The sequence below is a fragment of the Pestalotiopsis fici genome (assembly GCF_000516985.1).
Source record: "Pestalotiopsis fici W106-1 unplaced genomic scaffold PFICI_Scf_4, whole genome shotgun sequence".
Lineage (NCBI taxonomy): Eukaryota > Fungi > Ascomycota > Sordariomycetes > Amphisphaeriales > Sporocadaceae > Pestalotiopsis > Pestalotiopsis fici.
The window spans coordinates 2,776,609-2,798,532 of NW_006917094.1; the positions used below are offsets into that span (position 1 = coordinate 2,776,609).

Here is a 21,924-nt window from a genome sequence, read left to right on the forward strand (position 1 = left end):
ACAAGACGGTAATCGGTCCTGGGTGATGTCTGCGCTCCCTCCCCTGAGCCCACAAGCGATGGAGATCCACACAGCTTGGTAACGCCTTGAGCGCTGCTGGGCCCTTTTGGCATGTTACCCTCGCTCGATACACTTACGAGAAGCCTTGTTGCACAGATCAAATGACATCCTCGACCGTCCTTGGCATAGGGATTGCAGGTTGTCCGAGGTTGGTCCAGCAGGCGGCCATTGTTGCCAGGGGGGCGAAGGGTTGAAGGGTTCGCCACGGGGCTCTAATTCGGGGCCTCCTAGTAGAAGCTCAAGCTTAACCTTACTTTACCGGTATCCACTATAAACCCCCAAATCCATTCGAGGTTCCACTATCACGAGGAAGCAACGGTACCTGATCGCTCGCTCCCTTCAAATATTGGATCTCTTTTGGCAGTCGTCTGTCTGTGTGCATGAGGCACAGGGCGCTGTCCAATATCTGCGCAAAGTAAAGTACCGTATTCTAGGGGCCCGGCTCTGCGGCACTCTGCCTTTAGCGGACAATTGCCGCCAGTTGATTCGGGGAAGCCGCCGGCTCATGCGCAACGGGCGGGAGAGGTGAAACGGTCTGTCTATATTGGCTTTGGTTGTTCATCAACGCCGGTTATGACCGCGAATTAGAGGATCGATCATGTGTCTATGAGATGCACGCAAATTGTGTCATTGGCTTCACTAGCAAGACCGTCTTTTTTTTTTTTTTCCCAAAGAGAAAGAGTTAAAGAAAATACCATGAATGTTTTTCCTTGGCTCAAAAACAATGACGTTGATTGGAGCCAAGACGGCTACTGGGTCCTGAAAGGGGCAAGCGGGCCGGATACGAGAAGATCTACACCTTCTTCTGGGGGTCATAGTCTCAATTGAACGTTGCACTGGTAAACGAACGTTACGATGGGGCTGGGCAGCCGTTGCTAGAATATATTGGCAAAAAAAAAATACCCGTATAGCACACGAGAAGTTTTGTATATATAGGCATTGCCGCCGCCCTCTTCATCAGCCTGATTTTCTTTTACTCATCATCACCATCGCTTTATACAAACTAATACAACAAACACACTCGCTCTACCAATCTCTTATAAACGACTCTTTCGTCTCTCAACTTTCAAAACTCAACCATCAAAATGAAGTTCTCCGCTGTTGTCGCTCTCGCCGCCTCGGCCTCTGCTGCCACTCTCCAGAAGAAGCAGGCCCTTGACTACCCCATTGGCAACTTTGTTGCTTCCTGCATTCCTCACAGCACCTACTGCTCGTAAGTCTCTTGCTTCTCAACAATCACAATACTAGAAACACTCATTAACACCTTGTGCTCTTCACAGCTACAACTTCACCGTCACCTCGGACCCCAGCCTGCCCGCCAGCCACTGCGGCGCCTTCATCCAGGGCCCCGACGTTCTCCCCAACGTCACTGCCGGCTCGTGCCCCGACAACGTCGCCTACACCTGGTCGGCCACCAGGACCGAGGAGGGCGGCCTCGACTTTGCCATCTGGTACGCCTTCAACTCGCGCAGCAACATTACCTACTGCCACTCCGTCGCCGCCGACGAGATCTTGACCGAGAACCACGGCGCCGTCAGCGATGAGCGCTACATTGGCCCTGCCAACTTTACTGCTTCCGTCCTCAACTGCAACGTTGCTTAAATAGGGGGAAATGAGTTGATTCGATTGGGACGGTTGATGTTGGATGATGTGCATTTTCGAAAATGTCTTGCCATTAGCGATAGAAAAAAGATTACAGTATGAGAGGATTTCGACGAGATCCCTAAATATAAGAATATAATGTTTATATCCAATCTACATTAGCGCACCAGATGAGGTTGAATCATGATGAAAGTGAGAAACATTGCGAGTTTGGTTGTATAATGAAACACTAGGATGGGTATATCGAAGTGCAATGTTAACACTTGCTATGTGAGCCAAACAGTAAAAACAATCGTACCTTTAGTAACCCTTAACGCCAGACTGACATGACAATCATCGAAAGCAATGCGGACAAGCTTTGGGCCACAATATCTACAATATTCTGTACGGCTCAGATGAGATCAAAAGATCACCCCGTCCTCGAGAAGTAGCTTTTCCACAATCATGTCAAGTTCCACATCCTGCTGATTGTACGAAACAAAAGGCCACTCGAGTACTTCAGCAGTCTGTTCATAATCCATCAAGTCCGCGTCAATGTCCAACACGGACAAGTCATCAGTGCGGGGATCCATTTCGTAAGCGGCTAACTGCTCGTCCGCAGCTTCAAAAGTACGCGAAGAACTCGTTGTGCTTGTATTCCCCTCAGGGGAACCGGATATCAATGATGAGGTGTCTGTCTCCAAAGGACAGCCAAACCACTCTTCGAAACTCGAATCATCGTCCATGAACCAATCGAGATCATTTGTACCGCGCCGCGTTCTTGCAATCTCCTCATCCTTTTCATTCCAGCCACCACGCTCTTTGAGGAGCTTTGCTGTTGAATAATGACATTTCTCCATGGCAAGGACCACAGACCTGATGTAATGTATCCTCGCACGTCCTTGGATGACTACACCCCGCAACAGAAGTAGCTCAACGGCATCAATCATTCCGTCTTCCGCTGCGAGCTCCAGGCATGTGAATTCGTCCCTCAAGACTTGAATATGTGCATTGATGTCAAGGCCGCTGTCCAGGAGAAAGACCATATTCTTGAAATTTCCGTTCAACATAGCACAAGAAAATACTTCATGTGGTTGATGGTTGATGTCAGCCCCATACTCCATGAGAAGTGATAAAATGTCTAAATTTCCGAATTCTACTGCGGTGTAGACTGCCTCTGCGGCCTGGAACCATTTTCGGGAATCAGCAGTCGCTCCTTCCTCCAGCACAGTTCTCACGTAGTCGGCATTCCCGGTCCTGGCCGCAACATCCAACGGACTGAAACTGAGGGCCTTGCTTCTACCCCGGACTTCAAAGTCAAGGGACTCGAGCCTTGCCAAATGCTGTTTAACAATTCCCAGATCCGCACAATGACTTAGTGCTGGTAGGAGCATGCGTTGATGCCATTCTTGGTCCGAAACATGCGATATCTGCAAAACATGAGCTGACATGATTTTGTTTCTAATGTCTTCCCTCAGAGATGATGATGAATCAAACAGCAGCTCGACAAGGAAAGGGTCGGGGAGGTATCCGCGATCGAGCATGGTTCTCACACTTTCTTCTTGTTCCATGAACGCTGCAACCAGCAACGGCGAGAGTTGATCTCTCATCGGGTCGACTTGAAAGTGTTGCCCGATACCAATGCTTGGATCATTGTAGTCGTCGGGCCCGATGATACACTCAATCGTTTTGCGAGCGACAGTGCTGTAAATGAGATAAATTGACAATGCAGTGCTTGCTCTGAAGGCATCGTCAAGTAGCATATTGATGAGGGTTTGACCACCCATTCGAAGGGAAAGGGCGAGAGCGCTGGCCTCGTATTCGTCAATGGGCCCAGGATGCCGGTTTGATATTACGTGCTCAATAACACGGTAGTCGTGCATCTCGACTGCCCTGTTGACAGCGAGAAATAAGGCGTTGGAGCCGTAGACTCCTCCATGGGAAAAATAAAATTGCACAATGCCAAGGTTCCCTGTGCAACAAGCCGCCTCTAGAACGGTTTCGCCTCTTGGGTTGGTTCCAACCACATCGCAACCTGGAAGTAGGAAATTCACAACCTCTTGGTCGTCGCTGCGTACAGCATCGATGATTTCGTGGCCTCGGATGACGGCGCCATGGTTGACAAGTTTTTGAATGAGTCTTAGTCCGTGTCGATACCGAATAGCAACGTCCAGCGCACGTTGCTGACTGCATGAGTAAGTATTCAGTCCACGTTGCACATCGCATAGCTCATCAACGTTCTTGCACCGATTCAGCACTTGAGTGATCAGTCTGTCTGATTTAGTCTCTATTGCAGAGACGAGATCAGTGCCAGCTGCATCAGCCCCGAGATCCAACATAATCGATATAGCATCCTTGTGGCCCATCCTTGTAGCCCAACACAAAGCAGTAGACGATATTGAACACCAGCCTTTCTGCCTTATTCCCATCCCGTGTATCAGGCTGAAACCACGATTGATGTCAAATCCGCTATCTTTCAGCAGCATTATAAGGCGAGTATTGCCATGAAATGCTGCTGCGTGAAAGATTGGGAAACGGGAACTATGCAGCTGATTACGGACAGCCTCATGCTTCATCAAGAGCTGGGAAACGCGGCAGTCCCTGTCCCATGAAGAGGCCAAAAAGGCTGAATTGGCCAGATCCTCATTGTCTTGAAGTTGAGTATCGAGGTGGCCCAAAAAGATTTGAGCAAGATCGTGATCTCCTGTAATGCAGGCAGTGATGAAGGCCCGCTCAAGTGATTTAACTCTGTGCCCTTGTTCCATGACTGACGAAATGAAGATTTCTGTGATGCTTCTATCTCCTACTAGAATAGCGAGTTGCAAAGGGGAACTTGGCACTCTAGTATCGGTTGTGTGTGGGAGCAGGAGTTCATACTCCTTGATTCCTAGAAAGCTGTAACGTATGGCATTATAGCCGCACGGCTTCTGTAGCGATTCAGTGGCACCACACTGCAAAAGCAAGCGGACAAGGCTGATATTCCTCGAGAGGACTGCCCCTTCAAGAGGAGTGATCGAATCTTCTGCCCGTGCGTCCACTCGCGCGCCATTGCGAAGGAGAAGATCAGCGAAATATAACACATCCGGATGATTGGTTTTTTTGGACAGGCACAGGCATTGCAAGGGCGTGGGCGTTCCCAAATTTGTTTCTGCGCCGGCACCAATCAAGATCTTAGCTAATTGTAAGTTGCACGTTGAAGCTGCAAACTGAAGGGCTGTCGATGGTTTCACAATTTCGTTAATTTTGCAATAGGCTCGTCCACGATAAACGGAACCCCTGAAGTAAGAGGCGATCGGGATGAGCGTATTGACATCTCTGCCAGCCTCCAATAGTCTCGACACCAACGCTGTTGCACCATGTTCTACTGCAATCTCGTACAAGCTCTCGAGAATAGCCTCTGAAGTAGGATCAGTGGAAACAATGAGTTGGCCCAGAAACACGGGATATGCATTGTTGAGTTCAAGGAATAACAAAAGCAAATGACTTCCCCGGTCATGGTGGGTATCATAAACTGCACCCTCAAGATTGTAGAGCTTATTCGAGACTTGGAACAGAAAGGCCTTCAATATCTTTGTCGCCACGTTGGTAGGCTCCGACAGGCCGATGCACGCCATTGATGATTGCGAGTCGCTTGGGATGGAAGGCAGAATTCGCGCAAGGTTTGCTGCATTAGATGGCGATTCGTACGATGCTGCGTAAATTGCTCGAGCCAAATCAGATGGCTCGTTGAATTCTATTCCAGGTATGAGACCACAGCCAAGTACAGCCTTAGCCAGAATTTGCATGAATCTGGACGACTGCGGCACGACTAGCGGATCATGTCAGTATTTTGGGGCGCTGATGTATCAATATGCTGCTGCTTAATGTACCTATATTGAAGCGTCTCTCGAATTGAATCCAGGGCAGAGACTGTGGCCAATCAGTGACAACTTCAGGAGCCCCCGGACTAGCTCTGCGAACGATGTGGCCCGGCGGAAGTCGTGGACTTGGAGCTGCGAAACACATGAGCCACATTCTTGTAAACGACGTTGTCATTGTATGGTTCACACACCTCTGCCATACTTTCTGGCCAAAGATAGGCCGGGATCATGTCTCTGCCGCGCTCGATTGAAACGAGCCTCTGAAAGCAGTATCCCATCGACAACGTAAGCGCCGGAATTGTGGCCTTGCAGTTTCCGTTTTTTGCGATCCTGGTGTGTGAGATATTCCAGCACTTCCTTCTTGACATTTTTGCGGGCGCCCCATAATTTGAGTCTGTATTCATATTGTGATTTCCTACACAGTCTTTAGCATAATAACACCCGCCAAGAGATGGAATGCGCGCACTTCTGATCGAACTTATGCGTTTCTAACATGTGGTCCATCACTTTGTCGAGCCTCAGGTTCTCGACTATGTAGAGGCGCAAGATTTCCTCCTTGTGAGGCTCCCATTTCTTGGACATTGCGCCGCCACAGCCCTGTTGTGGTATTTCGAACAGAAATCAAATGGTGCGCCTCTGGTTAGACGACACATTAAGTGTTCAGTGAACACAGTGATCATAGAAGAGTGGGAGGCTCGGAAATGAATGTGACGGGCCAGCGAATGACGACCAAAATAATCATTATTGGTGATTGCGACAAAGTTTGCACGTCAAAAAAAAGATGGGCGGGCTGTAAGACCTTTATGTAAAGCAACGCAGCCTGATGTATCTGCAGCCATGCTGGAGGTGTCTACTCCGCCCGGGCAAAGAACACCCAGCTGCGAGTCTCATTGGATCATGTCGAAACCAAAATATGCAGGCCATGCGTATTTCAGATATACACCAACCATGGCTTCTCTTTGCATCACCATCATGTGGGGACATTTGGCAGTACAGCGATGAGTTTGATTCGATGATTTCAGAACCAGAATATGCAGGCCTTGTACAACCACACCGGCCACAGCCTGAAGCTTCTCACTTGCAAAGATCCTTGAAATCCGAGTGATGATTCTTATTGGACACCTACAAAACCAGAAAACCGTTATGGAACGCCATCTGCTGTCCGGAAAGAGCCTAGCCCAGCTATCGAGGGCTGACAGCGTCTACCATTTGCTCGCTCCAAAACCAGAAAACCCATTATTGCCCAACGAAGCTCTTTTCTTTTTCAACAGTGCTCCCGTGCAGGCAAGACCATATGTCTGCGACCCATGTGCCTACGCTTGCCAAATCCTTGCTAAGAGCCACCGAGGTGATGCAAAGGCAGAGTATACAATGCCTCTTGTAGAGGCACGATATATACCTATCTATCCCCTGATAAGACTTCTTGCGATGACGAGAAGATGGGACCAATACAATTATGCTCAAGCAATAATAAAGGGCGCAGAATACCTGCACATCGCTGAACTATTCACTCGATTGCTCATCGAATATGCCGCACATATCGACAGAAGCCACCGTCGCACTCGTCGGTCTATCCTTGGCCCTTCCCGGCACCATCATTCCCTTGTACAAGTTCCTTGCTGAACGCCGACGGCAACACCAACACCAGGAGACTACCGGTATGTGCTCACCATTTCAGCCAAGCATCCCCACCATATTGGTCCAGTCCTCTGAAATCAAGCATGGCTAGATACCTACCCATATCAGACACGGCAAACAACACAAGTTTCCAGCGGCTTCAACCTCGTTCGAGTCGAGTTCACGAGTCTAATACGAGTCGAAACAATGCATGCCGTGGCACATTCGGGGACAAGGCCGGGAACAGAACATTACCGAGTGCTGGAAGACGTGTAATAATCACAACTTGAAACGGAGGAGCCTTGCATCAGAATACCAATATAACCCCCTCATCGCATATACCCATTCTTGTACAATCATCTTTTTTTTTTGGCCTTGGTCTCCTCGAATTCGGACCAAGGTGTTATTGATTCGCACGCGCAGCCGCCCGATCAACAAGATCACAGCAATAAGACGTCTTTCGCAGAGGAGCAGCATCGTTTAGTGGTAGCTCGACAACTCATATACTATTAAATCACAATTATCTTTCCACAAGCCGCAGCAAATGATCAATGACTATCATGCTTCCGACTCTTTGCAGGCAAAGGTTGATAAGTAGACACCCACGTCGATATTGAGCAACTCTTTTTGGCCTACGCATTGGCCAAGATGCGGGCCCTTGTACAAAGTTCAGCGCCCTGGAAAAGCGCCAGTGCAAATCTGGAGTAGAAAGATCATAGAGTTCGACAATATTATTACGGGCTTGATTTTTTTATTTTTTTTAAAAAAAAAAAACACATGTGGAAGCAATACATCTTACCGCTTGGGGAATTAACCAGCGCCTATTCGTTTATGGTATGCGACAGTAGTGTATAATGCTGATGATCAGTTTTCCTGTTATGTCCTTGTATCTCCAACTTTGATCAGGGCAATCCACTTCTGACTAATGGCAATCAGAAATCTAATGCACAGTCACCTATGCAGATAATCAATGTGGTGTATTGTCCTCTACGCATACACATTGTAGCTCAAAAGTGACAGAAATTCGGCAATCTGTTTTTTATATTATTCTGAAGTGTCTCAAACCTATCAAAACCTAGAAGATATGGTCCTAATGCGCATGAAAAGTGACATTCCCGAGCGACATCGCCTTACAGGTCTTGTCCTAGGCAGTGGATATTGTGCCAAAACTTTTCACAAGCCAGTCTCACGCGCTCTCTCCATACTCCTACATGCCTTTTTCCCCCTCTTCTCTCCTCGTTCCAAATGAATAGAAGATTTCTGATGTAGCCTTTGGGACTAGAACCGTCCAACTTTCATAAACAACCGAACAAACAACTAGACAACCATAGTTTAGGAAAACATATCAGCTTCGAAATCGGTTTGTTGGCCGAATTTGTTGTGAGGTTGGTTGTACTGTTTGCAACCTGGCCTTCATAAACCGAAATCATGTGCTCGCACGGGGCAGAGCTAAAGGTCTATCATAATTGTAAGAATTGGAGTTTAATGATACAAGGATTGATGAGGTCCATGGCCCATACTTCGAAGATGGGCAGGCACAGGTCGGTCTACTTGTGCGGTTCTTGCGACCGGTTCTGCAGAGCGGGCTGACTGGGCTGCCGTCGATGAAGATGTTTGCTTTGAGGATGACTGACATGCAGCCTCAGATGAATTAGGAGAGCGGCTTCGGTCTCTGCTTGATGATCGTAACACTGGGGCCGCCGGGATTGGTCCTGTCTGACGTATAGGACGTCTTCCGGGTGACGACACCAAAATGTAATTGACCAAGGTAATGGCCGGAGGGCAAGGATGGGCAAGGCGACGCAACGCAGTTAAAGACTTTGCGTTGTACCTCGCCACCCCGCCGACCTTGAGCTTTTTGAGGTTGTAGTACACCACAGCTGCAACCTTGATGCGATCCTCGTTATTAAGCATCTTGAATTGGGTGCGTCTGCCAAGGTGCTTTAGAGTCTCATGTACTGCAGCGAACTCATTGAGCGAGCCAGAGCTGTACATGCCGGTTTGTTGTAGCCAATAGAGGCTCTCATCAAAGTTCTTTGAAAGCTCTTCATAGTCTGCACGATTCAAGGCTGACAGAATGATGAGAGATGGTTTACTCAAACCTATTCCAAGGGGCACGTTGGCAAGGACAGTTGCGTTGATCAAGTTTTTGGATGGAATTTGTGAGCTAGGTACATCCCGGCTCACCTCGGACTCGATGGATTGTAATCGGTCATCTGTGGTATCTGACTCGGCCTTGACGGCAGGATCTGGGGACTCTGGGGACTCCTCTTTGATCCGTGACCGAGGATGACCGGAATTGAAGCTGTCAGTCTCGGGCATCCGGCTCGAATCCTGATGCTTGGCGATTTCTTCAAGTGCCATGGTATACGAAGAAGGCTGAGCTTCAACTGTAAAGGGACTGGTGTCGATCAGGTCGAATGATGCCATCGCTTCGGTACCCGTAGTGCGCCTCCCGTGGGTTGGCTGCTGGTGAGCGACCTGAGTCTCGGCGAGATTCTCATCACATTGTCTTGTGGCTCCCATAGTAGGCGCAGCAAGTTCTTTCTCGAGCTGCTCACTGCTAGTTTCGAGTTGAATCTTGATAGTTTCACTTGAAGTTTCTTGGAAGGGGCCACGGTTGATGGATCCAATATTTTCCTTGTCATCTTCTTCAGAAAGCTGAAGAAGCACTCCGTTAGATCCATTTGCCCCCGAGTCTTGCAAGACCTTTGCTACCTCTCTATCCGAAATAGACCCTTTGGTCATAGCCTCGGAATCTGCTCTCACAGTTTGGACAGACTGGCTTGTCTTGCCATTCAATCCCTGTCCGAGGCCCTGAGACAGCTCGTGGAGTGCATCGAAATGGAGATCTAACATCGGAACAGAGGTCTGGAGTGGTTTTGATGACGAGGTAGTATGAGAGCCTATGAGGGAGGTAGCAGGTGCCTTTCCTTTGCTGATCGCTGGTGCGGAGTGCTGCGCCCGTGCTTCGGGAGCCTTGGGTACTGCAGAAACCTTGCGTTGAGGGGAACTCTCACGTCCAGGGGATCTGGTACGTTGAGTGTGTCCATTCACAGATTCAGTCGGAAGAGGCAGCAGAGTCAATGGATCAACTCGATCATCCTCAATTGGGTCGTGCTTCTCAAATGTGTAAGGATAAAAAGGTTCCGAAGAACCTGAGATGTTCGACTTCAAGTCTTTCATCTTTTTTTCGAACTCTACTGTAGCGGTCAGAGGCGCAGGAGGCTCTTCTTCAACAGTAACTATTGTAGTTCGGATACCGGCCTGGGAGCCACCAGACCGCCGCACAATCATTCGGCTGGGGCTTTTGCGGAAGAGGTCGATGAAGCAGCGGATATCTTCACGTTCGACCCAACCATCAGACCATTTGATTTCCCAGATGATCAGATGTCGTCTAGGGTGCTGGTAAAAGTACATCCGGCCGGTCACTGTCTCGATGTTACCAGGCGTGATTGCTCTGCAAGCTTTGATCTTCTTATCGTACAGAATGTTGAGTTGCGGTTGGACAATAGCCTTTGGTGCATTGGCTGCCTGTGATGTCATTCGTTGATGGGGCAGAAGCGCCGAACCGACTTTAGGAGAAACAGAGCTCTGTGAAATCGTGGATATACTGACACCTTGGGTAATTCGACCTGTTGTGTTATGGACCTGTCTTGCCTTTCCATCACCGTTGATCGATTGTGGAGGGCGCTTCATCGTCGAATTGATGGATTTGAGTTGCGCCGAAATCAAAGGGTTGACTTGCTGCGAAACTATTCTGCCCGGTAGAGAAGTAACTGTCGTAGTAGCCGTACTTTTTGTAGATGAGTTGCCTTGATGACTGGCTGGTGGACCTCGCATGTGCGGCAGGACTGCCGGGGACGAATTGTGAGCTGATCTTTCCATCGAGACACCAATGCTTTCACTACGATGGTGGTCGACCACTTGAGTGGTTGATTTGTTCGACTCAGGAGTTGCTTCTTGTGCTTTTGCACCGCTAGCCACATTCACCGCAGTACTCCTGACTGTTGAATGGAGGCTCGTATCCTGAGAGCTTCCTGGCCTTGACGTCTGCTGTGCTCTGAAGGCATTCCATCCATTAGTAGCATTGTTGGGTGGAGGTGTAGGCGTAGGCCTCGGGGTACGGATCTCGGCTCGACTTGGAGTCTGAACGGTCGTCTGGTATCTGGGCGTGGTGGACAGGGGCCTACTCGGGCAGCTTGTTCAAATTAGTTCCGATCTGTCACAACCAAGGTTGATAGAAACTTACTTGGGATCATAGGTTGAGACGGGCATGTTTGAAGCATTTCTTCTAGTCTTCATCTCTTCCCATGAGGAGTTGATGGGATCGCCAGAGTGTTGGCCGAAGCGAGCATTGCCGTCTCGCTGTCCAGTATGCCAGCCACCTCCTTGATTGGCCCTATTCATGGCGTGTAGACGACCGTTAGCAATGGTATCAAGGCCGTCGACCTCTCGTGCATCGCCATCTTGAAAAGCGCCAGACTCAACGGCGACTGGATTTTCGTCAGTCTACGACTTGCGGGAGGATTCGCCGAGAACTTACCATTCCAACCTCTTGCGTTCTCATTCGTCAGGACACGGTTACCCTGTGAATTTTGACCTTGAGCAGCCTGTGCGGCCATACTTTGCATAGAGCATCGCAACTGACGGGTTCCTGCGTGGCTATTGTCCTTGGCCAGGTCCTCTAGACGATCATTACCGAGGTCGTTCATCATAGCCTCTAGGGCCATGGCCGTTCGGTCCCCATCGCTCGCCATGTTGCTGCAGCGGAGCTAAGTTCCAGTGCTCAGTAGCTCCAGAAGAACCTAGCCGCCGGCTGGAGATTGACGGGAAAGTATTCTGAGTTGCGATGGGTAATTAGTACTCTCTCTGCTAAGGAAGGAGCGAGAAAATTGTCGAGGAGAATAAGGCGGAAGAAACGGGAAATGAAAATCGAAAACAAAGAATGAAGGTTTATAGTATACTTACATGAGGACAGGGAAAAGGTTTGTGAACGACTGTAATGAAAAGACGGGTTGCAAAGAATGACGACAAAGTTGACGGCCAAACTAGTACAAAGAGTTTTGCGCAAAGGTGTAAAGGGAGAGACTGGAAGGAAGTGAGAAGAGGGAAAAGTCGGCGAGCAAAGAGTAAAAAAAAAGATGCTTGCCAATGAGGCTGCCTGTGTCGCGCCTACTATTTGTCTAGTGCAAGACTTGCACGGTTGGGCAGGAAAGGTTGCGATGCTGCAGAAGATGAGTTGATTTTGGTCTAACCCTCTTCAAGCTCAACCGACTGTCGGGGCAAAACCTGAGGGCGGCGATTGCAATCAGTCGTGATTTCCCAACACTGAAGCGAGAAGTCTTGACTTGAGCAGGAAGAACGCTGATTTCGGGCAAGAACTCAAAGAAATGAAAGGAGACGGAAAGATTCGAAGAGGCTAAAGAGCACCCCATAGACAGGAATTGGAACGTCAATGGATTGCAATGAACGTTGAGGCGGATACCAGGCTGACCGGGAAATGTTGCTGGCAGCTGGTTCTGGCGACTGTGCAGTGTGTTTGAAAAGGAAGACGGCTGACCGGCCAGATGGAGGGACGTGATGCTGCAAGAGTTGCGTTTGTCCCAGGCTAACATGGACTAAGGTTGGGCACTCTTCAAAGAGCAGAATCTTCACGCCGATTATTCAACTGGAGTAATCACTACGAATCTCACGGCGAGTCAAGTTGGCCCAGGCTGCCAAGGTGCCAGACGTGTGCCTCTCAACGTATCACTGTGAGCAGCCACCCAGGTCGGCGACAAGAACAAACGTCTGGTAATTGCCTACCGTGAATTTATGCAACATTCTGACGGCGTAGGAACGTGTAAGAAAGCTTTTCCAAGATGAGAGATCTTTCATGTATGTCTCGGGTGTTCTAGCACATGCAGCCTTGGTATGCGAGGAAGCGGTGCATCCATTCCATTCCGAATCCACATTACACAACGCTACTTGGTTAGATTAATGGCTTCCAGTATCATGTATCAAGATCAATACTACTGTCAACTTAGTAGTTCATGTAAAGGTAACAACATGAATGGATTGAATTGTTGCTGTCAACCTAGGTCCCTACAGCTCGTATGTGCGCCAAGCTTGCCGAGCCCTACCATAGCATCGTCCTATAGCACCGACCCGCTTCCCTATAACTACCTCTTTCATCACATTATGGCCTGGGTCTTTCTTTGGCTGGGGAGCTCGTTGACTTTCCACCTCGGTCGCAGCACTTCGGTGCGAAATCTTTCGGGCGTTTTCACTCGCCCTTGTTCTTGAGATTGATTAATACCTTCTTTGAAAAATCAGTAATCATGACGTCCGACTTTCCGAGGTGAGTTGCAGTAGGTGTCTGTCCTGGAATCGCATTTGCCTTGGCCACGGCATTCTCACACAAGGTGAGCATTTCATTCAGCTCTAGACGATCTGATGGTTCCTCCGCCAGGCGTTGTTCAGTTAGCATTTGCAAAGAGGCGTCATAATTTGGGTCTATCAGGTGCTCAACACCAATGCAGTCGCGTTGCTTTACCGTTTCGCTGATGTCCGAGAAACGCAAGGCATTGAGTCACTGCTGAGAGAGACATGGACGTTGCCTTTTGTAAGCAGCGTCAACATTACCTTGCCAGTATGAAACGTATTCTTGTACATGCCCATCTTGTTCCCGTAGTTAGGGTGAGTAAATTTATAGTCCTTGTAACGGAAATCGCCAAGATCAGTCAGCTGTTGATCAGTTAACAATTATGTTGATGGGAGTGGATTCACCTTGATTCTCGGAATAAGGGGTTCAAGATGAATAGATTCAAGTCCATCGATACAGATACTGTCGACTGTTATGTCCCCGTGGACGAGTGTACTGTGTTCGGTATTGGGTGGAATAGTTTTGGCTTCGACATTGGGACCCTTTAGGGGGTACGCCATTGCCACGCAGACACGCGTTAAACACAGGAACACGCACCATATTACCTATTGCGGAAATCTCATATGCTTTGGTGCTCTTAACTTGTCAATGGCCCCGCCAAAAATTCCGTTGGGCAGATACTCCGTGGCCCGAGTCGCTTTTGGCTGCCCGCCAGTAGCTTCGTTCTCGGCATCCGTTCTCGGATCCAAGTCCACGACATCAACAATATGCTGTGCGAATGTGAGCTTCTCCAGTATGGCTCAATTTCTTTCTGGACCTTATTTTCGACCCATTTACCCGCAGCAAGCTTCACCATTAGCTTAATGAAATCACCGTCATTTCCATGTTGGACGAATATCTAGGCGGCAACACCGGCACCTTTTCCAATGACAACACCGCTCGTGGGGTGATTGATTCTGGCGACATTGTCACTAACTTTGGGAGCGCATTAAACCGTTTGGCTGATGAAGAAAGCCATCTGTTCCGAAGTTGTAGTTTAGTCGTGGTTAGATAATGTGATGCATTGATGATGAATATTGTGTTTATGAATATCTCTTATGTATATAGTAGACTGGCTCTGGCCAGTCAATAACGATAATCGCGTCAACACAAGAATAAGGCATTGCATTCCTTTGTCCTTGCTATAAACATGAGAGCATAGACACTTGTAAGCAGCGCCATGATCAACGATAAGCCAGAAACTGTGCGAGGTAGTCATTGTCGTCGCAATCACCAAATTTTTGTCTCGAGTAGCAACAAGAATGATAATAGTTCATTTTTATGATGAGCTTCTCATCTTGATCCAATTCCATAATATTGTGGAACAGATTACCACAAGGAGGATACAAGTTCATTATTCATGGCGGTCGCATGTAGACCGATTAGTAAGAGGTTGAACGGTCAGTTTCCATGATGACGGTTATTGGTGGGTGTACGGCAGAGAATAAGTAAGTATGCAGACGTGGCTACCTGCCGTAGAAAGTTATAATCGTTTTACGTCGGGTATAAGACTGATGCTTCATCATGGCAGTCGAGTAGATGCCGTATTCATTTCGTTCTGCACATAGAAGGACTCTCGGAGATGAGCGTCAAAGTGCACCTGTGAGAATGCAACGCCGTAATCACAGAAGGCATTACGCGTTACGAGTCAGGTCAACAGTATACGGAGTAGGTAGAGGAAACTGCCCGTCGGCCCTACCGAAGCCCACAGTATAAGATGACTACTGTTCCTCAGACGACGCTCAAGTCTTGGTGATCGTCCGTATCTAGTATAATGACATGAAGCTTGCACTGTTGCAAACGTTTAGATTTCCATCATAGAAAATAAGCCTTCATAGGTTGACATGGCCCCACTGCTCATACAAAACCCCCTAATCCTACATGCGGCATAGCCTACACTACGGCACTAGAATAACCTGGAAAAAACGAAACTTTTGCTTGGAGACGGCCGTCAGTGGTCACGGCCGTCGCTCCGGTATGGTGCATGGGGCCCAGATTATGAAATTGCCCAGGCTGCATACAGGAGCGTCCACTTCTGGCGACTATCGGCATGCAGCCCTGACACCTTGTGTCAGGCTATAGAGCCCACTAAGCCTAATCTTGAGCCCGCCAACGGGCGCGTTTACCCTTTTGGTCCTTGAACGCCAATCAGCTAAACTGTGAGCAGTATTGTCCTCCTTCCGAGCATTTCTCGACTCCTCCAGGTTCGTCAAAGAGCCTGGAGAGGGCAAGATGGGTGATTGACCGGAGCAACGCTCCCGCCTCCGTCCCCAGGAAGCTATTCGCAGCTAAGAGCCCGGGGAATGTCTGGAAGTGGAGGCAAGGAGATGCTCTGAGACGGATAGATTCATGCAGCGCGGGCATTTGCAGTCTTTTGCCCTGCACTGCACATGGAAGACCGGAAGCCATGGATCTGGGAAGACGGATCACAAATGTTTTCCGTTTGCTCTGCAGCGTGGTTCGGTAGTCAAGTGCTATTACGGCGAATCCCGTGCAATCCTAGACTGCCCCTTGGGTGCCTGCCCCTTTTATGTGACGCAACTGTTTTTGACCTCACTTCTCAGAGAATGACGATCATGAAATACGCCATGGCTATCATAGTTTTGATAGATGCAAATATCAAAGCGGTGCAAAGCAAAGTGGCCGCAGGAGACATATTTTACGCGATGAATTGCTACTCGCCATACCTGTGGCCCTGTGCATCTCTGGGAGCTTTTCTTCCTCTCAGGAATTTGGTAATAATGTGCTAATTTGGCTACAATATAACTGGAGATGGTCTGTGCATTAAAATGCCCTCAAACACCCCGTCGCCACTTTGCAGACGGGAACACGAATCATGAATGGGAATCTTATTCCCAGAACTCAAACGAACCGAACAAACTCGTACGAGTTGTCGATCTGCGCATCGACTCGGCTGCCAGGTCCCTGGGATGCGCTTCTGTGGTAAGTATTGGCCCGTGCTTTCTTGGCCTCTCTTGAGTATTTCGACATTTTACTTGGAGGTCATCACGTGCAAAGAAAGTTCCAAGCCAAAGCGCCTGGCGACAGGGTCGTTGATGGATGGCAGGTGGTTGATCGCAGCGGCAAGGTTTTCCTGATGCGAACCCATAATCTAGACCCCAGCTCTGCTATACACACTACTGCGTAGAGCTTACCAAGTCGGAAATTCCTGAGCCCAGTGCGGCGACCTGCAGCAACGTGCTGGATCGTGCTGGGTCAATTAGTGAACGCCCAGTGACGCCCATCATCATGGGCTCTACCTATCATTCTGCCAGACTGTGTGGTGTCTGGCCCGTGTCCAACTGTCAGCTCCCACAGGCTCCATGGGCAACTCCAGAGTCCCAAAACACCACGACCCCAGCACCCGGCACAAAGCTAAACCAAAAGCTGAGATGCTACGGCCAGGATTCCCAGCAAATGGCAAGGAGAAGCTAAAAAAAACTGCGGATCAGTAATAGTGCGGCCAATGACCGGTCCCCTCGGTACGGGACCGGTGTTGTCAAGACGTCCGTCAGGTCGCATTACAGAAACCATGTTTCAATACCGAAAAGCATGGCATTTCTAGGCAAAGGATGACACTTGCAGATTATAGTCTTGTCATCTGTCGTTTTTGTGTGTTCCTACAAGATACGCGAAATGCATAACCCGGAAAAGCCGTTCGTGGGCCACGTTCCCGACAAGGAGCTTTGCGCAGGGAACGGCGACGATCTGAACTTCATGTGTGGAGACTGTCCACCAAGACCCCTGCAGCACAGCTGAAGGAGGGTCTGGAGCGACAGAAGGTAACAGGCCAGGGACTGCAAAGCAAACTGCTCCTCATCAAGCAGCGATAAATCCACCAGATATGGAGTTGAATGCTACCCTTGCGCGCTTGCTCTTTGCCACAATCTGCCAGCCTTTATCACCCCGTCTTGGTCCTCGGGACTTTTTCTCGAGGCTGAACCCTTGGTTTCTTGTTGTTTCTTTGGTTCGCTAAAAAAATCCCACCCGATCGACCTTTTCTCTGGATACGACGGACGCCCTAAAGGGAGAAACGACTGGTCATGCAACGTTGAACAGTGCATGCAGGTTGGGACCCGGGCACGATTCTCCCATGTCTGAGCTGCCCACGATGGGCATCGTGGGGCGGCAAGATGCCACCTCCTCGACGACACCGGCGGCCAACTACGCCAGCATACAGGCCGTGGTGGCCTGCACCATCGTGATGAGCATATTGTCGACGTTTATGGTTGGGGCACGAATGGCAATACGATGGTCGCGAACTCACTTGGACTTGGAAGATTGGTTTATTATAGCATGCATGGTATGCGACCTAGCGGTTCCGAAGCGATTGGAGGACTTGAAGTTGATATGATGCAGCCATTTATGTATGCTATCGCAGCAGCGGCATTGATAGGTAAGCATCAGTCTTTTTGCGTTAAACATTGAGGATATGAGCGAACATTGGCTCATGTGTGGTAGCTGTCTATCGAGGTGGCTTGGGATATTCCGTCATGTACCTCTATCTTAAAGATCAGAACATCATTGTGATTTCCATGCAGGTAAGTGTCGATCAGTTGTGCCGTGAACCACGCGTACAGAAAACGATTAACAAGGTTGATAGTGCTTGATGGCCATGGAAGTTTTATATGCGATCCTTATTACCCTCGTCAAACTATCAGTCCTCGTCATGTACCGACGTGTGTTCCCAACGACCTTGGTGCTTCGAGGCACATATGTTCTAGGCGCCTTATCGGTAGCTTGGTGGATTGCCGTTATCCTCGTGACATTCTTGCAGTGCACACCCCTGAACGGCATGTGGGAACTTTTCACCGTCAAAACGACATGTATGGACAAATTGGGCTTGTTCATAGGGAACGCCATACCCAACTTGAGCATCGACGTCCTTATTATAGCATTGCCTTTGTACGAGGTGGCAAGATTGCAAATGGCAAGAGTAAAAAAGATCGGTATTCTGTCGATCTTCCTACTCGGTGGCGTGTATGTGTTGCATTTGATCGTTCAGCGGAATTGGCATATACTAATGAGACTATAGTACCGTTGTGATTGGTGGACTACGGCTGTCGAGTGGTCTGGATCTCCTGAGTGACCCGAATTCAGACTACACGCGTAAGTATCCACGTCGACAACGAGATGCACAGCTCGATACTAACAATCTTGCCTAGTCATGGTCGGTCCTCTCTGGGCTTGGACAGTCGTCGAGCCGGCCATGGGCATAGTCTGCGCTTGCCTTCCCACAGTAGGAGGGCCCATAGTAGGCATGATAGTAAAAACAATCACCACCTCAAAACACTCTGAGCCGTTAGAGTCGACACGCAAGAACAAAAGGAGCAGCAAAGTTATACATATTGTCGGGGGCAGCTCCTCGAGGGGAATCAACAGAGCTGCATTTTCCTCAAAATCCAAGAGCGGCGAAAGTAGCGCGGGGTCTTTTGAAAGATTAAACGACTCGGGCGGCGAAACATCACCAACGAATTTATGGCCAAAGGGGTACCGCGGAGACCGAGACGTGACAGTCAGCGGCAGACGAGCATCTGGCGAACGCACCGAAGATATCCCATTGACGAGTATAACGGTCAGGCAAGAAATGAGCTGGACCGAAAGCAAAGCGGCTGTAGAATATGAGACTACATAGACGCAGCGGCAACAACTCGACGAAAAGAGAAGAGAAAAAAATGAAGAAAATGATTCAATTACAGAGCTCAATCCTATTGGAATGTCGCCCAGAATTAATGATATCTATGATGAATGCCGGAATCCGGCCAAAATTGACGTTGTGGCAGCTCAAAGGCGCTGCCGAGTCAAGCTAACAGTACGCAGGTCCCATCCCTTTCCAAGGGAATCAACCGTTCGCAATGTCTATAGCCAAGATATGATCTCCCGATACGCCGAGGCCATGCATATAATAAGCAATCAAAAATCAAAGAATTGCCAGGACGGATCCAGTCTTGGTCCCAAGGTTCATGCCGCTGACCAAACTTAAGCGGTCAAAAGGCCGATCTTGTCTTCGGGAGGCTGGGCGCCCAAGGCCCTGCGTTCTTTCCTGTAGATTCAGTCAGCATATATGGACAAGTCTCGACCAGCGATTGGGGATACCAACAAGGCATGGTAGAACAGCCCGCCCTGCACAAACGCGAACAAGAGATTGTTCATGGTCGCCCAGCCCGCCGTCTGGTACCAGTAGACCCACGCGGTAACGGGCTTCATGCCCGAGCTATTGACCGTCAGGCGGCCGGCCCACGAAAAGGCGACGAGGGCAAAGACGAGGGCCTGCAGCCACAGCGTGCGGCTGCTCAGGCCGGGACGGGGCGGGCGCTGTCGCTGCGCGGCCCGGGCCCAAAAGTACGACCACACGACGCCCGCGCTGACGAGCGGGTTCACGATGAAGCCGTGCATGGTCAGGAACATGCACACAATCGTCGCCGTCATGCCCTCGTGCGCCTTGGGGTTGGCCCATTGGAAGCAGGCCTGCGTCGCCAGCGGCACGAGCGTGATGAGCACGAATTGGATGAGAATCGCTAGCGAGGCGGCCTTTGGCTCGGTTGAGGGAAGGCACCGGACGCACTTGATGAATCTTTTGGCGAAAGTCGGGCTTGGTCAGCTTTTGCCGGGAATATCCATCATAACGAGAAGGTGGAAAACCTACAGAGCCAGCGACATGACGAGGACGGCCGTCACCTGCGCAATATTCAACCAATCCCCCGTAGTTGGCGGGTTGTTCATGACCCCCGTCAGCAGTTCCGACGGGAACATGGCATGTTCGGCGAGGATTGTGAACTGCTCCAAGGCTGAGAGCGTATTGAAGAGAATGTAGATGAGTGATACATTGCTAGCGGCCGCGGGTTTCTGAATGGCCCGATATTGCGGGATGTAAGAAACGACTGTGGCAAGGAGCAGTGTTCTGGAAGTCGGAGTTAGTTCATGTCTCTCGGATATTTCGGATTTTTGGACCTTTCTTGTTGGCAGGATATCATACATATTCCAGAGCTTGTGAGATGATTCTAGCTGCCCCATTTTCAAATGCTGCTCCACGGTTTGGCGCGAGAAAGTCTGAAGCATTGTTTTTGGATTTCACTTGGCGATGGCACCTCTAAGGTTCAAATACCATGGCAAATGTTGTTGCACAGGACGATCAATCCCTATATTGATCGATCCGTGTCTTGACGTATCAAAGGATCACTAGGCATCCAAATATTAAGGAGTGACGAGAGAGAGGAAAAATCCAAGGGAAAAAAATGGTAGCCATTGGTAATAAACGTCAGGGGTAAACATGACTGGAGCCTTATTGTGTGGAGTTGGGTGAGCTGCCAAGAGGGTTAAGAGGGCGTAGTGATATGACCAACAGAGCAGACGTGCATTGTGTCGCGTGCCGAGTGGCCGTGCCAAGAGGATTTTCTGGATGCCCGCAGGGCCGAACCCAATCCTTCGGGGCCCGTTTTTGTCCGTTTCTTCTCGCAAAACTCGCATAATTATACCGCCAAGCATTATAGCCACTTCCTCTTTCAGTATGTGCCTCATACAATCGAGATGCTGTTGGTTTTTGGGTCTTGTTTATCGATAAGTGCTGATTTTGTGTGTTGTGGAGTATTTTATATGGAACATACCAAGATCGAAATCAAGAGGCCACCGTGCACTTTGAGTCCTCGAGGTTCTGATCCGCGTCAAGCTTTTTGTTTGGGATGCGTTCTAGGGTATTGGATTCGAACACCAAATGGAAACACTAGAAGCTTGTCATTTGGCTAGTCTACTGCGTAGTCTAATTTTATGACCATTTGCTTGCGCACTAAACTTGAAAACTCACCCTTTTTTCGAGCCAACAAGTAGCGGTATGCAAGGCGGAAAGAAAGTGCAGATCACTTATACAGCCTCCGCATCTCGCCCTACCGTGGCTGTAATTACAATGTATCATGCATGCCAATGGCGATCGGCACTGCACAGCTGACAGCCTGACAGTCGGGCGTAGGCAACACTTTGCCCTGTAGTCCTAGACTGGACAATGGACAGCACAGAGGATTTCTGACATGGTGACACAAGCATAACAAGGCTTGGGAGGCACGTAGGCACGAGGTAAGGGCACGCAACTTATGAGGAAATACTGACGTCCTTGGACATACCACATCAGGTGTTACATGCCAAGACCAAAGGATTTCAAACCAAGCCGAGCAGTCCGAGCTGACCACTTCTCAAGCAAGCAAGCATGACGCATATTGTACGGCCAAACGTACAAGAACCAAAAGATGATAGTCAATGCAAACAAGTTCGGGAAATGTAGTACCAACCGAGGTATATATTTATAATGTTTTATAGACACAAACATTAAGCTGCTTATTGGTATGTAATTTAAGCTCATAGCGGGCTGCATTCCTAGCCCGAGGCTATCTCCATGGCCTAATGCCAGAC

The 21,924-nt window shown here is 49.2% G+C and overlaps 5 protein-coding genes across 5 annotated transcripts; 2 read left to right on the forward strand and 3 right to left on the reverse strand.

The window, feature by feature from the left end:
• Positions 1-1,145: 1,145 nt before the first annotated feature.
• PFICI_06854 (uncharacterized protein) lies at positions 1,146-1,662 on the forward strand (the record flags this gene model as incomplete). Its single annotated transcript, XM_007835435.1, has 2 exons — positions 1,146-1,273; positions 1,341-1,662. The coding sequence occupies 2 exons, from the start codon at positions 1,146-1,148 to the stop codon at positions 1,660-1,662; spliced, it is 450 nt and encodes a 149-aa protein (XP_007833626.1).
• A 401-nt stretch (positions 1,663-2,063) lies between these two features.
• On the reverse strand, positions 2,064-6,083 carry PFICI_06855 (uncharacterized protein; the record flags this gene model as incomplete). The annotated part of the gene is made up of 4 exons (XM_007835436.1): positions 2,064-5,449; positions 5,511-5,633; positions 5,693-5,916; positions 5,968-6,083. The coding sequence occupies 4 exons, from the start codon at positions 6,081-6,083 to the stop codon at positions 2,064-2,066; spliced, it is 3,849 nt and encodes a 1,282-aa protein (XP_007833627.1).
• Positions 6,084-8,600: 2,517 nt separating this feature from the next.
• Positions 8,601-11,878, reverse strand: PFICI_06856 (uncharacterized protein; the record flags this gene model as incomplete). The annotated part of the gene is made up of 3 exons (XM_007835437.1): positions 8,601-11,319; positions 11,371-11,614; positions 11,665-11,878. 3 exons carry the CDS (start codon positions 11,876-11,878, stop codon positions 8,601-8,603), a joined length of 3,177 nt encoding a protein of 1,058 aa, XP_007833628.1.
• A 5,757-nt stretch (positions 11,879-17,635) lies between these two features.
• On the forward strand, positions 17,636-19,159 carry PFICI_06857 (uncharacterized protein; the record flags this gene model as incomplete). The annotated part of the gene is made up of 6 exons (XM_007835438.1): positions 17,636-17,827; positions 17,884-17,920; positions 17,986-18,065; positions 18,128-18,504; positions 18,560-18,633; positions 18,690-19,159. The coding sequence occupies 6 exons, from the start codon at positions 17,636-17,638 to the stop codon at positions 19,157-19,159; spliced, it is 1,230 nt and encodes a 409-aa protein (XP_007833629.1).
• Positions 19,160-19,503: 344 nt separating this feature from the next.
• On the reverse strand, positions 19,504-20,583 carry PFICI_06858 (uncharacterized protein; the record flags this gene model as incomplete). Its single annotated transcript, XM_007835439.1, has 4 exons — positions 19,504-19,567; positions 19,625-20,098; positions 20,171-20,425; positions 20,501-20,583. The coding sequence occupies 4 exons, from the start codon at positions 20,581-20,583 to the stop codon at positions 19,504-19,506; spliced, it is 876 nt and encodes a 291-aa protein (XP_007833630.1).
• Positions 20,584-21,924: the final 1,341 nt, after the last annotated feature.